Consider the following 14,855-nt stretch of genomic DNA (forward strand, 5'->3'; position numbering starts at 1 on the left):
GTTTTGCTACTGGTCAGGTGTAGGTCTTGCACCATGCCAGTTTGCATTTTGCCAACTTTTTATGGTCTTCATAATCCTACTGGTCACAGAGCCTTAGGTAGCTGCTGGTCAACTATCATTACCATGGTGCCAAGGGTGAGGTTTTCTGTGTCTCTGTGCCACTTCTGTATTGCCTGCAGGGAGGGCAGGTACTGCCACAGGAAACAGGTCCAGAACCAGTCCACTAATACCTGGCTGTGGTGCTATTGACATCAGCTCAGCCTCTTAGATTCAGGGTACACCATCTGGAGGAATGAGAAGTCGGGATGCCCTATCAGGAGGTAGGTTACGAAGTCCAAGTCTGTGGACACACTGTTTGGAGTTAAATAACCCCTCCACCTCTACCAGGACTGTTCTCAGGACGTCTTCAGTAACCTTTACGATCCAGTGGTGATGTTGAGGGCAGCCTTCACAGATCTGATCTCTCGCTCCTAGGTTCCTCTGAAATGTGGAGCGTTGGGAGGGTTAAACTGGAAATAGATCTGATGATGCTTAGCCAACTCCTTCTTAAGCTCCTTGTGCATGCTCTGGAGTCCTGCTCTGTTTAGTACTTGGATGGGAGTACCTCCTGGGAAATAAATAAATAAAAATTGTTGCTGGAAGATTGTTCCCTTCAGACAAATGATCCCCGATGCCCCAGCGCTGTGATGGGGACACGCGGATGAGACGTTAAACCAAGGGCCTGACTCACTGTGGTCATTAAAGATCCTATGCCACTCTTCGCTAAGAGAAGGGGGTCCTGGCTAAATTCCCAGCCTGGCTCTTTCTACCTGCCACGTAATCATTCCGATTCAATTGGCAAAAACATTGTTCTGTCCCTCACCACCTCAGTGGGTGTATGGTAAGCATTCTGGTACAAAATGGCAGCCATGCCTCACCCAGGTGGGTGTTACACATTTGTGGTGGTTGAGGCGAGTTTCCCCTGATCACTGTAATGCGCTTTGAGTGTTGTGCTATACAAATGCAATGATCTATCCATCTATTCGCTTGTACTGGTAGCACCAGGGTTATACAAGGAGCCCAGGTGAGGGCCGGTTCTGGTTCGGTTCCTCATAGAGCACTGTCCTCATTGGAGGAACAAGGGAAGAGTCTGGCTTGGACCTGGCCTCGAGCTGGCTCGAGGGGTCAGGGGTAATCACATGAGATTGAAGCCTCATCCTTCCCAAGCAGTGGCTTGGACACCTCTGGGATGAGCGAGCCAAAGAGCAAGGAGTGTGGCTCTGAAAAACCTGCTCTCAAACCTCGGTTTAGCTTTGAGTCGTCTCATTCTATTGCCTGGTAGTCTCACTCTGATGGGGAGCAGTTGGAAGGATATGTGGTAACATGGCCTCCTGGGCACTGAGAATGGAGGTGTGGACTACCACTCCAGGTGGTGAGTTTCCATTCTACTCTCTCCTCCTATTCTTGCCTATATACCTGTGCCCGCTTTGAACCTGGATAACCCATTTCATATTCTTCTAAATAGCTGGGTTAGTAATGTTATGCGTGCAGGTCGTTGGCATACTGTCCAGGTGTCTATCTTCTCCTCTAGCCATAGTTATGAATGTGTTCTGACTGGAAGGATCACAGATTGTAATGAAAGGCTTGGCTGGCTCTGGAACTCTGTCACCACTGTGGGGTGTTGAATCAAGACACGGAGACTGGGCTGCAATTTGCTGAACTTTAATCAAACTAAAAACAGATCAATTACATAGGCATATTCAAGTTCCAATCATGCCAAATTAACGTATTTATATTTTAATATCTGCACAAATAATTTTCTCCTGGCCATTAACAGAAGAAATAAACGCTAACTTTTTACAACCCAGAGCCCTTTTTACAAGCTCAATCCAGGTTTCCATTTAAAGATACCACTGAATTTGTTTCTAATAATTTATACATATTTTGACTTTCTAAGCCATAAACAATTCAAATGAATGAAGCACTGAAATGAAATCAATTAATCTCATTAAATGCTTTAACATTTTTCAGAAATAAAGGTAGTGGTTACACATTTTTAAAATGATTTCCTCTTTTACAAATATACCTTATACACTCCTACATTATAGTAGTGTTAATCAGAATATATATTACAAACTCAAGCGGTGTCCAAACCCCTATTGAGAAGATTTAAGTTCTTACACAATTATGAGTGCAAACAACTACAAAAGTGCTTATAAGAATCCCAAAATGTTTTGCCTCATGTCTTGCATTCAGCTGGAAAGAGAGGTAAGTTCTAAAATGAATTAGGCTTTGTGCATATTTAATATTTCAAGGTATTGGGAAAAAAAAAGAAAAAAAAAAGTCTCAAACTGAAATGTGCAAAAAGCCTAATTTGCTAGGACCCCCCGTCTCTGCTGCTCACGTCCAAAGAGGAGGAATCCCATGGCAGTGTTGAGGTCCTCCAGATCCAGGTTGGCCAGGAAGCACCTCTGTAGCTCCACCTCCACACTGCTGGTTACAGGGCCCCGCCCCCTCAGGAGCACCACGGCAGACTGGCACAGCAGCCAATCGGCAATGCTTTTCATGCTAGCCGTGTCCTGACTGGCCAGTGCCGACCCACCCCACAGGCTGAGGTGCAGAATGTTGGCAGCCACACGGGCACTGGGTCGCTGCGGGGAGGGGGGTGGGGGGAACAGGAGGCTTCAGAACAGCTTTGGGGAGAAATCAGCTCTCGCACTGCACTCTGAACAGGGGCCGCAGCTTACAAAATAACAAGTCAATGCAATTCTAGACAACAATGTTTTGGAAAGGAGAAGAACGTTCATGACAAACAATTAATTGAGCTTTTGTTCTCAAAGGAGTTTGAAGCTGTGAAAACTGTGATAATCGGCAAGCCCCCTTTTCCTGCAGAACTGTAGTCCCTCCGAACAGCCAATTACATGCAACCTTTTGGCCGAAATCCTAATTAGATCCCAAATGGTCCGGTTGAAAAGACCTAAAAGCGAGCGAGAGCTGTTGTGTGCCGGTTGTGGGCGACATGGCTACTGACCTTAGCGGGGGCCCTGCGCAGAAGTAGCTCCACCACCAGGCGGGTGTCGGTGGGCACACGGGCGGGCAGCGGGGGCAGCTGCTTCTCCTGGTACTGTCTGCTGTCCAGCCCCTCCGGCCTGTAAAATGGGTTGGGCCGCCCGAAGATCTCATAAGAAACGGCGCCCACTGCCCACGCATCAGCTTTGCTGTAGTCAATCACCATGCCTGGCCCAGGAACCGCAGTGGCCACCTTAGGATGGGAAAATGAGTTTTGCCGTATGTAAATATGTATTCGTCTGTACCCATTTTGGTTTTGTATATCGTTTGCCACCTGCAAAACAACCTTCACCACTGCCCTTGTGATTGGAGTTCAGAAATATTTATTTGCTTCTCAAGCTTGATATTTCCTGAAATATTTCATATTCAAAGAAAACCTGTACATGGTGGGGTGTAATGTGGAATTCACTTCAATTCAATTCATTCACAAAATAAATAACTGAAATTCAAGTTATTCAATTAAATACAGTTTAATTTAATCCATAAATTAATCTGCACCCTGAGTTAACTGAAATGTAATGGAACTGATACAAAGCGCCATTGATGAAGGGTTCTCACCTCTGGCGCCATGAGACTGGCGTTCCCCCCTCTGTTCACACAGCGGTTGTTGAATGGCATGCGTAATGCGCGGTCCCGCTCTGCCAGGCAGCAGCCGAAATCAGCGATGACTATGCGTGGGCAGCCTCCTACACGTGGGAAGCGAAAACACATTCAGCTGCTGCCACATCATCAGATCAGTCGATCAGAACAGGTCTGCCACACCCAGAGAGAGTCACGACACAGTGGAATCTGCAGCTCACTCTCAATGGCCTGAAAACCTTCATCACTTCATTATTTGTAGCGTGACGTAAAGAGAGGGTGAGAGAGGCAGTGGTAAAATGGCAGTAGTGTAGCGTGATGTAAAGAGAGGGTGAGAGAGGCAGTGGTAAAATGGCAGTAGTGTAGCGTGACGTAAAGAGAGGGTGAGAGAGGCAGTGGTAAAATGGCAGTAGTGTAGCGTGATGTAAAGAGAGGGTGAGAGAGGCAGTGGTAAACTGGCAGTAGTGTAGCGTGACGTAAGGAGAGGGTGAGAGAGGCAGTGGTAAAATGGCAGTAGTGTAGCGTGACGTAAAGAGAGGGTGAGAGAGGCAGTGGTAAAATGGCAGTAGTGTAACGTGACGTAAAGAGAGGGTGAGAGAGGCAGTGGTAAAATGGCAGTAGTGTAACGTGACGTAAAGAGAGGGTGAGAGAGGCAGTGGTAAAATGGCAGTAGTGTAGCGTGACGTAAAGAGAGGGTGAGAGAGGCAGTGGTAACGGCGGCTGCCCAGGGGCTCCTTCCTGACCCGAGTCGAACTCCACCAGCACGTTGTCGGATTTGAGGTCCCGGTGGGCGACGCCCTGCTTGCACAGGTGGTCCACTCCCTCCAGCAGCTGCAGGAGCATGAGGGTGCCCTCCCTGTGGCTGGGCACCGCCGCCTGCAAGTACTGCCGCAGGTTGAACGGGTAGCTGCAGGGACAGAGCCAAATGCACACATCTACCTCTTCTAATCGGCGGTAATATTGTTTTATCCACTTCTGTAAAGCACATTGCATTGCAGATGTGTGATAAGTGCTAATAGTTGTGACTCTCTATTAAAAAAACACATCATGACACACAGTGAACTCTATAACGTTTGGGACAAAGGCATTTCTTCTCGACTTGGCTCTGAACTCCACAATTAGATATTTGTAATCGAACAATTCACATGTGGTTTAAGTGTCGATTTAAAACTTTTATAAAGAGCATTCTTATACATTTTCATTTCACCAAGTAGAAATTACAGCATTTACAGTGGGCTCAAGCATTATTGGCACCCCTCACCAGCAATGCACAAACAAGGCTTAAAAATAAAGAATAATATAATTATAGAGAACGGTAATACACCAACATGTGCCAAATACTGTACTTTATTAATGTTTCAATGGAAACAACCAAAATCATAACAATCATTTAATAAAAAATAAATTTCAACAAAATCAAGGTTTCAGAATTATTGGCACCCTTCACCTAGTACTTAGTGCAACCACCTCTGGCAAGGATAACAGCATGGAGTCTCTTCCTGTAATTTTTGACAAGATTAAGGAACACATTTGGAGGGATTTTGGACCATTCCTCTTTGCATATCCTTTCAAGATCCTTCACATTCTTGGGTTTGTGCTTATGCACTTTGTTGTACGTCGCTCTGGATAAGACCGTCTGCCAAATGCCAATAATGTAATGTAATGTAATGTAACTGACCTCTTCAACTCAGCCCACAGGTTTTCGATTGGATTGAGGTCTGGTGACTGAGATGGTCATTGCAGAACGTTGATTTTGTTGTCACGGAACCATTTCTGTGTGGATCTTGAGGTGTGTTTTGGGTCATTGTCTTGTTGGAAAGTCCACCTACGACCAAGTCCCAGACTTCTGGCAGAGGGAACCAGATTTTCAGCCAAAATTGCCTGATACTTGCTGGAATTCATTATGCCATCAATCCTAACCAGTGCCCCTGGACCTCTGGAATTAAAACAGCCCCAAAACATGACTGACCCACCACCATATTTCACTGTGGGTATGAGGTACTTCTCCTTGTATGCATCTCTGTTCCTACGCCAAACATACCGATGCTGTATCTGACCAAAACGTTCAATTCTGGTCTCATCTGACCAGAGAACCTTGTTCCAGTCATAATGTAAATGACGTTTGGCGAACTCCAAGCGCTTTCTTCTGTGTCTTGTGGTCAGAAAAGGCTTTCTTCTGGCAACCCTTCCAATGAGGCTGTGGTTATGGAGGTGGCGTCTGATGGTGCTTTTTGAAACCTGGTGACCCCAAGATGCCACCAAGGCCTGCAATTCTTTCACTGTGATCCTTGGGGATTTTGTTGCTTCTCTCACCATTCTCCTCAGTATCCTGGGGGGCATAATGCAGTTGCGTCCTCTACCCATGAGATTTTCAACAGAACTTTTTTATAATTGCTCTGACAGTGCTCAGTGGTATATTCAATCGTTTGTGAATTTTCTTGTAGCCATTACCAAGTTTATGAAGGTCTACGACCATCTGCCTCTTTTGAACTGCCAATTCTTTTGTTTTCTTCATGGTGTTGGATGACAAAGGGATATTGCATGCGTGTTACCTCATTTTTATACCCTAGTGAAAACGGAAGTGATGTAATCACTCAATACAGTTCCTTAACACATAGATAAACTTAAATAAGTGGAATTTAATACCTGGTTTAATTTTGGTAGGTATTATATACAATAATCTTTAAGGGTGCCAAGAATTGTGAAACATTGATTTGGAGGAAATTGATTTTTAATCAAATCAGTTAATGATTTTTGTTGGTTCCATTGAAACATTAATATAGCACAGTATTTATCACATGTTGGTATTTCGAGTTTGTCTATAAATATATTGTTTAGAATTTTTTTGAGTATTGTTTGTTCATTTTCTGTCAGGGGTGCCAATAATTTTTGAGCCCACTGTATATACATAGTCCCCCCATTTTAAGGGTGCCATAATATTCGGGAAAAATGCCTTAGTCATTTTTTGTAGCAAATGATCAACTGTCAGTGGCAATGAGGTTGAAGTGTAGACTGTCCGCTTTAATTTGAGGGTATTTCCATCCATATCGAAATGACAGCACCATTTTTACACGGTCCCCCCATTTTAAGGTACTAAAGGTATTTGTTGAATTGGTCTTTCATTAGGCAGGTGTAATCATGTGTGTGAATACAGAAGAGAGCTGCCTAGTCTTGATTCTAGACTTTGCAATTGCCTTTGGCCTTTTGTTGTTGGGTGTGACAACATGAGGTTGATGCAACAGTGTTCTGTGCTCTGAAATTAAAGTCATAGCTGAGATTAGTTTGCTAAAAGAGTCACAAGAGCTCTGGAACATAGTCTTGTGGAGAGATGAGACAAAAATTAACGTGTAGCAGAGTGATGGAAAGAGGAACGGGTGAAGAAAAAAAGGAAAAGCCCATGATCCAAAGCATATCACCTCATCCATATCCATGAAACATAGTGGAGGGGGTGTTATGGCTTGGGCCTGTCTGGCTGCCAGTGGAACAGGCTCACTTGTCCTCATCAAATTAATTCTGAAATCTACAGAAATATTTTATCTGCTCAGATAAAACCAAATGCCATCAAACTTATTGGAAGGCACTTCATTATGCAGCAAGACTAATATACTGCTTGAGTAAAAAAAGCCTATAAAGGGGCCGCGGTGGCGCAACAGGCTAAGACGCAGCAGACGGTTGCAGTTTACTGCAGTTGCACACCGGGGACCGGGGGGTTCGATTCCCAGCCCTGCCAAAAGCCAAGTTTGGCCGGCTCATGTGGAGCAGCACAATTGGCTCGCTGCTCCAGGGGGAGGGACTTGGCAGGGTTAGTAGATCACCGCACAAAAAGCACCTTGGACGCCTCGGAATCACGGTCACAAGCATGAGAAGAGACGGCTTGAAGAAGGCATGTCGCTCTCGTAGGGCCACCGAGGGACAGGGTGTGGGCGGTGTATCTAATACTAGCTCTAAATGAATCAGACGGGGTACAATTGGCTACCGAATTGGGAGAAAATCTGAAAATAAATGTATTTATAAAAAAATAAAAAGCCTAAAGCCCAAGACTAAAAGGCAGAAAATCCTTGACTGGTTGAGTCAATCACAGAATCTGAATCGAATTGAACATGCATTCTACATACTGAAGAGGAGACTGAAGGCAAAAAGTCCTGAAACAAACAGGAAGTGAATACGGCTTACTTCTTCATGACCAGGAAGAGGGTGCTGTTGCTGCCCAGGCCTGCGGGGTTCAGCCTGGGGGGCAGGACGTCGGGGTACTCCTCCAGAGCTCCGGGCAGCAGGGGCACCTCGGCGGTGAAGGCCCTGTACACCCTCACCACATTGGGGTGGGCAGAGACCCTCCTGGGCGTCCCGCCGAAACGCCTGCGGGGAACAATGAGGGGTCCGGTTCAGCTGAGATTCTCACTTTACCACGCGTTACCGCCACCAGCAGCCTGGGCGTCGGCCCAAACTCACCCATCGAGGACGGGCGCGGGCGTCTCCTCTTTCAGAGCGAGAGGGCTTGCAGGGACCAGCTCCTGGGACATGGAGTTCAGGATGGCCTCTCTCGAGGAGCCAGCCTGTAATTCAATAGGCAAAGAGGGAATGCTCTGTACTGACTACACGCCCAGATTGAAAACCCCGTGTTACTGAAATGACGTTTAGGCTTATCTTAATTATCTGCACACACACACACACACACACACACACACACACACACAACGTAAGCAAGCACAAAGGATGCTCAGCGTCTTATAACAGTAAGGACGGTGCATCTCTCACAACCATAAGCATGCTGGAATACTGAATAGTTGAATGTAGGTGTAAGATCAATTGGAAGATTATGAGACATTCTAAGGCTGTTGCTACAATCACTACAGGTAATTGAAAGTTCTAGAACACTGACTTGGAATTTTGAACCCTACACTTCAAAGGGTTAAAGATCAAATCCTGGTGTCTAACTGGATTAAGTTTTTTATGCAACTGTGGATGCTTTTATTTTTGCCTTTGTGAAATCTACCGGATTAGATTTGGAAACCCAAACTACCCACCCCGAGGTTCCACATCATCTTCACGGCCAGCGGATAGCTGGCTATGGAGCCGGACCTCAGAGCCTCGTGCTCCCCCTGTCCGTCCTTCCCTCCGGACACGAGCTCAACCAGGGAACACTCTCTCCTCTCCCCCGGTGCTGGCAAATGAGCCGCGGCCTCGTACACGGCAGCGTCGCATCCCATGCCGATCTGCTTCCCCATCACGTAGTCCTCCAGTCTGTAGCCCAAGGTGAAGGGTTTGAGCGGGTTCTGGAACTTTCTCTTCCTGAAGACGGCCTTTTGAACAAGTTGGTTAATGCAGAGAACTCTTGAGAAAACCCAGAAGCCTTTCTATTGTCTGTATCCGTAAAACACACAAAACAACTATAATTTCGGAATATCTGCACATTGCGGAGACGGAGGTACAATTGGCGGAGGTGTGCACACATGAACTGGTGCTTAGATGAGTGTGTTCCAGCCTTGTTTTCCCCTTATACAGTATGTAGGCCTATCCAAGGGGATGAGACTGACAAACTGAGAAACATAGCTGTGTATTGCTGTATGACCTGTACAGTACCATGGCCCACTTGCACAGAAATGAGAATCTCTGCACTGACCGCAATCTTCTAATCTAATCTAATCTAAGGTAATTAAAGGTTATGGCTTTCTATCCTTATTTCTTTCACTGTGGTTCAGAATGCCACGTAACTTCATAATGTAGACCATGTACTATCTTACTGGACCAATGTAACTTCTGTACAGAAACCGCACTCATCATCTAAAATTGAAGATATTTATTATCAGTAACATCTAGCTAACCACGTAATTCACTTTATGTGAGGTCGAAGAGCATTGGCTAGCTAGCAAAAATATTATCTCATTACTAAACGTTAGTATTACTAGAAGGATATGTTTTGTTTATAGATTCTGACAGTAATACGAAAAACAAAACTCCCAACAGCAAACTAACAAGCTAATGCTAATAATAGTAATAATAATATGTCCCTTGAGAGCAAATGTTATTTGATCAAACTTATTGAAAATTTTAGCTAACGAGCTAATTTCCCAATGCTATAAATCAGACTGTTAGCTAACTGTTAGCTAGTCTTACATTTACGTAGCCCATTAGCTAACTTACCTGAATTTCTTGACATGTCGCGGCACTCCTTCTGTCATCTTCCAGCTGCTGCTCGATCAATCCTAAACCAAGTCCGAAAGCCAGAAACACGGCCCTGTTCCTGGGGGAGCCTGTGCCTGGGAACCTCCTGAAACCAAGGGACTGCAGCTGAGCGGCTAAGCCGCTCAGGGACATGCGATAATACCGGTAGCGATAAGGCAGGAAAGTCTGCGGCTGAACGCTACGGGCCGGCGGGCCTACACGAAGACGCTCCCCTCGGAACTTTGCTGCAAGTCGGGCAACGGGTTTCAGGACACCGAGCTGAAATACAGACCTCCCCATTTCCAGCCCCCGACTGATCGCATGTTTTACAGACATGGTTTTAGATTAGAAGAAGCTGTCCTCCTTGGGACGTTGCCCCAATCGAGACCCCCTCAGCTATCTGGCCTAATGCACAACAACAAGGACGGAAAATAAACAAGTCTATCCAGAGAGCATGTCTCTGACCACGTGACGTAAAGTATATGTTGTGCGTCAGCAAAGAGGGATGTGAATCGTTTATATTTCGAGATTATGTATCTAATATAATTTATTGACTAGGTTTACACAACCCATTAATTAATCCGAAAATATGACAGCGTGTCATTAATTACTTCCAGAACGAACACAGACACATAAAACAAAACTCAGCAAATTGTTTTAAGACAAAAATTGTTACTCAGAGTTAGTAAAAGTTCTCAAATAATTTCTAAAATCCTCAACAGTCACAATGTCCAGTGCAGTAATTTCCCCAGAGTGTATTAGAACTGGTAATGTTTCATGAACTATTCAACAGATGACAAAGACACTGCTTAAGAATGGCTTTATTTTGGACAGTTTTGAATTCCAGATTTGTGCTTTGTGCTGTTGACACCCTAAAACTTCTGAATAGCATGCACTTTGTTCTTTGTGAGATCTTCAGGCCCAAAGGACACCGGCAGGAGTTCTCCCACGGTCATCTCTTCACTGGACCCATCCGGTTTGGTCATGTACACATCCCAGCTGTCACCAAACTGTAAGATTAATGTACCCGTTGTAACAAATGGTAAAGTGTGCATAGTTAACAGATTTCTGTCTCAGACATATTTTTAGACTCTTCTGCAAATAGGTAAACTCACCTCCCTCATGAACTGTCGGCAGGCTCCACACGGTGAAATGAACTTCTCACGTAGGTCACTGTAGCAAGAAAAAAGGGGAAAAAGATAGAAGACAAGAAATGTGTAGTGAATGCTCATTTACAGAGAGAAAGCTTGCTTCTGAACATGTGTAGAAAGTAGAAAATCAAGAAACTTTGCGATAAATGCCACTGTAGGAATGGCTGTTGTAAATTTGCACCAGCTGTAGAAACACAATGGCACAAATATCTAATTCAGTGTGTACATATACCCATGTGTCTTAAAACAAATACACATTAAATTCCCACTTTTACACATTTACATTTTTTTTATCCAATACATTTCAGGCGTTCACACGCCTTCCTGTTTTAATCTGTTGTAGCCCAATACTGGCACCAGGGGTCACTAATAAAATATGCAATGTTTGCTAAATGAGCAACAGGACTACAAAACGAGTAATATTCTCTGTAAGAAGGGCAAAGAATGTGGGACTGATACGCCAAATACAGTCTACATACAGTAGTAGATTTCTGAAATGAATTTTTTGTTCAACTGATCTCTTCTTTTGCAAAACACTTGATGTTACGTTTAATATGTTACCTTGCAATTGCTATAGCCATGAACTTCTGATGTCCCTCTGACACAGCTTTTGAAATGGCAATCCGCTCTGCACAAATACCCAGGTTGTAGCAAGCGTTCTCCACATTGCAACCTGTTCAAGAAAGAAAAAATAGCATTGCTATATAAGGTTATGCATTTAGACATCCAACAGATTGTGACAAAATAATGGGGATATGATGCAATGCAAGTAGTTACTAAAATACTGAAATATTTGGAAAAAACACTGAGGAGTGATTATAAATGGGCCTTATTTGCCTCCTAGATGGTACTTCATCATTGTATTAGAGAATACAAGAATAACGTTGATGTTCTCTGCTTGTGTAAGTCTCTCTGCACAATGGCTTCTGTTAAGCTAAGAGAAGCTGTTAGTTTAACATAATGTGTAGTATAATTCGTATACTTCAAATTTGTATAACAGAATTTGTATAACAGAATTTGCCTGGTCTTTACCAAGATCCATGTGTTCCATTTGACCTAGAATAATCTAGTAAACATGAGAGAATAATTGTTGATTAACTCTGGGAGCCAGTGCATATTAACAGGAGAAATGTGACTTTGAAGAGCAGTTTCAACTTCCCACCTTTTCTGTAAAACATTCAACCTTTGACTGAATACTTTCACTGACCTTTACTGAGTGAGTGCCTTTACTCACTGAGTGTCCTGACTGGCAGAGCATCTTTACTGACTGACCATCTTTACTGACTGAGCATTTTTACTAGCTCAGCACTTTTATTGACTGAGCACCTATGTATTGTATCATTATCATTGCTATTATCATTCAAACTGTAAATGTAAAAAGAACAATGGATAACACAATCACACAACATTTTAAAGTGTGTGCCGCATTCCAGAATGTCAAAATGGTATATTATTTGGTTTATATTGTTAGTATGGGAGGATTTACAATGCCGTAAACAACAATAGAAAAGGAAAATAGAGGGTATACATTTGGGCACAGTGTGTTTAACATTAATTTGATCATGTGATTACTGTTGGAAACTCAGAAAAGGGCATGTGATCATTAAAAAAAAAACAAAATATATACAGTACTGTGCAAAAGACTTTTAAGCACCCTACATTCTACATTCTACATGTACTTTTGCACAGCACTGTACATTGTTTCACTTTTCATTTCAGTCTTGGGTCACAAGCTGGTTACAGGATGGATTACTAAACATAACTAACATTACCTAATTACAGGAAAAAGAAACATATGTTTGAACACACCCATCGCATTCCTATTCCTCACCTCAGTAATAATATACAGTATGATCAAATATATAAAATGATTTAACCATGTTGAAAGAAACCTTTTCACTAAATGTGAATGAAAAAAATAAAAATAACAAGATATCAATACTGGGACTAGATGTTACTCATCGTGTGGCCTGCGTTTCAGCTCAGGCCTTGGTGGGTTTGGGAGTAAAACCATTAAGAGGCAGCCCTTACCTGTAAAAATGGTCCCATCATGAGCCAGTACAGCTGCCCCCACACGAAACTTGCTGTAGGGGCAGTAGGCGAATTCCAGGGCTTGGAGGGACTCATGGATCAGATGTTCCTTTCTTGTCCTCAGATAGGCCCTGCCGTTCCCCATCTCCCCCCTGTGATCAACTTTCTGAAGGTTTGCCATGAAAGCACAGAAAATCTCTTCTCACAAGCCAGAGGGTTGAGTCACACTGCAGGGAGGTGCTGAAATAGTTCTTCTACTGCTCAAGCAGGTTTCCTTTATCAGCCTGTCCGACTGCCTACTCTGTATTCACATGATGTAACAGCTTAGTAGAAGGGGTGACTAAACCTTTGGAATGATGCAACTTGTTTAATGTCTTCTCTATTTTTTTTAAACAAAAAATGGTACAATACAACTACTTTTGAATTCATTTGAGTCATGGGTCACAAGCTGGTTACAGGATGGATTACTAAACATAAGTAACATTACCTAATTACAGGAAAAAGAAACATATGTTTGAACACACCCATCGCATTCCTATTCCTCACCTCAGTAATAATATACAGTATGATCAAATATATAAGATGATTTAACCATGTTGAAAGAAACCTTTTCACTAAATGTGAATGAAAAATAAAAATAACAAGATATCAATACTGGGACTAGATGTTACTCATCGTGTGTCCTGCTGAAATATTGTCCTTTTTTCAAAAGAGTATAGTTGTGTTACTGCTAAATTAATTTGGACCCTCAAAGAAAAGTAATGGGAGGGGTTTCAGCTCAGGCCTTGGTGGGTTTGGGAGTAAAACCATTAAGAGGCAGCCCTTACCTGTAAAAATGGTCCCATCATGAGCCAGTACAGCTGCCCCCACACAAAACCTGCTGTAGGGGCAGTAGGTGAATTCCAGGGCTTAGAGGGACTCACGGATCAGATTTTGGAAACAGCAAGGCCAATTCCTGTTTTTGCAATACACTGAATACATTTGGGGTTGAGATGACAAGATGACCACAAGACAAGAATTCAGAATTTCAGCTTTTATTTCCTGGTATTTAGACCTAGATGTGTTAAACTACTTTGAACATAGCACATTTGGTATCAGACCACCCAATTGTTAGGTGAAAAAAAGTATTGGAACAGAGAGTATTTAAGTAAATTAAAATACGTAAGTCTTAATATTTGGTAGCATATCCCTTGCTTGCAATAACTGCATCAAGCCTGCAACCCACTGACATCACCAAACATTCTTCTTGAAGTCCTTTTTTGAGTTGGCAGTGTGTTTTGGGTCATTGTCTTGCTGCATGATAAAGTTCCTAGTTTGGACGCATATCTCTGTAAGTTTGTAGACGGACTATGTTTGTAGACTTCTGAATTCGTCCTGCTGCTACCATCAATTACATCATCAATATAGATGAGTGAGTCCACTCCAGAAGCATACTTTTGCCTTTCCATCACTTTGATAGAGGTTCATCTTGGTCTCATCAGTCCATAAAACTTTCTTCTAGAACTTTTATGGCTCATCTCTGTACTTGCTTGCTAATTGTAATCTCGCCTTCCAATTCTGGAAGTAGTTTGCATCTTGTGGTATAGCCTCTATTTTGGTGCTCCAATATAACATTTTCCCAAGTTATTCCTAGTTATTCTATGTTTATCTTTTGAATCAGTATGATTATCTTATGTTATTCTATGTATCAGTATCTGTACTAATTTGCACTTACACAACACTGTAGAAGTATATTTGCACTAACACAACACTGAAGATGTACACTGAAGTATGATATTTTCACTGTATTGTATTCTTTTTTTAAAAGGTAAATGGTTGTCACAACAAATATTGATTTAATTTACCTTTTACTTGTTCACTGCTCCTTATAGTAATATTTTTTAT

At 43.0% G+C, this 14,855-nt stretch overlaps 2 protein-coding genes across 2 annotated transcripts; both read right to left on the minus strand.

The window, feature by feature from the left end:
- Positions 1-1,685: 1,685 nt before the first annotated feature.
- On the minus strand, positions 1,686-10,271 carry pink1 (PTEN induced kinase 1). Its single transcript, XM_061258330.1, has 8 exons — positions 9,769-10,271; positions 8,652-8,927; positions 8,077-8,180; positions 7,801-7,983; positions 4,371-4,534; positions 3,607-3,734; positions 3,011-3,241; positions 1,686-2,630 (listed from the first exon to the last, which is right to left on the minus strand). The coding sequence occupies exons 1-8, from the start codon at positions 10,123-10,125 to the stop codon at positions 2,349-2,351; spliced, it is 1,725 nt and encodes a 574-aa protein (XP_061114314.1). The 5' UTR covers positions 10,126-10,271; the 3' UTR covers positions 1,686-2,348.
- A 324-nt stretch (positions 10,272-10,595) lies between these two features.
- On the minus strand, positions 10,596-13,207 carry cdaa (cytidine deaminase a). The gene is made up of 4 exons (XM_061258331.1): positions 12,972-13,207; positions 11,502-11,613; positions 10,905-10,962; positions 10,596-10,799 (listed from the first exon to the last, which is right to left on the minus strand). Exons 1-4 carry the CDS (start codon positions 13,150-13,152, stop codon positions 10,662-10,664), a joined length of 489 nt encoding a protein of 162 aa, XP_061114315.1. The 5' UTR covers positions 13,153-13,207; the 3' UTR covers positions 10,596-10,661.
- Between the last annotated feature and the right edge of the window lie 1,648 nt (positions 13,208-14,855).

This window comes from Conger conger, chromosome 10 (genome assembly GCF_963514075.1).
Source record: "Conger conger chromosome 10, fConCon1.1, whole genome shotgun sequence".
NCBI lineage: Eukaryota > Metazoa > Chordata > Actinopteri > Anguilliformes > Congridae > Conger > Conger conger.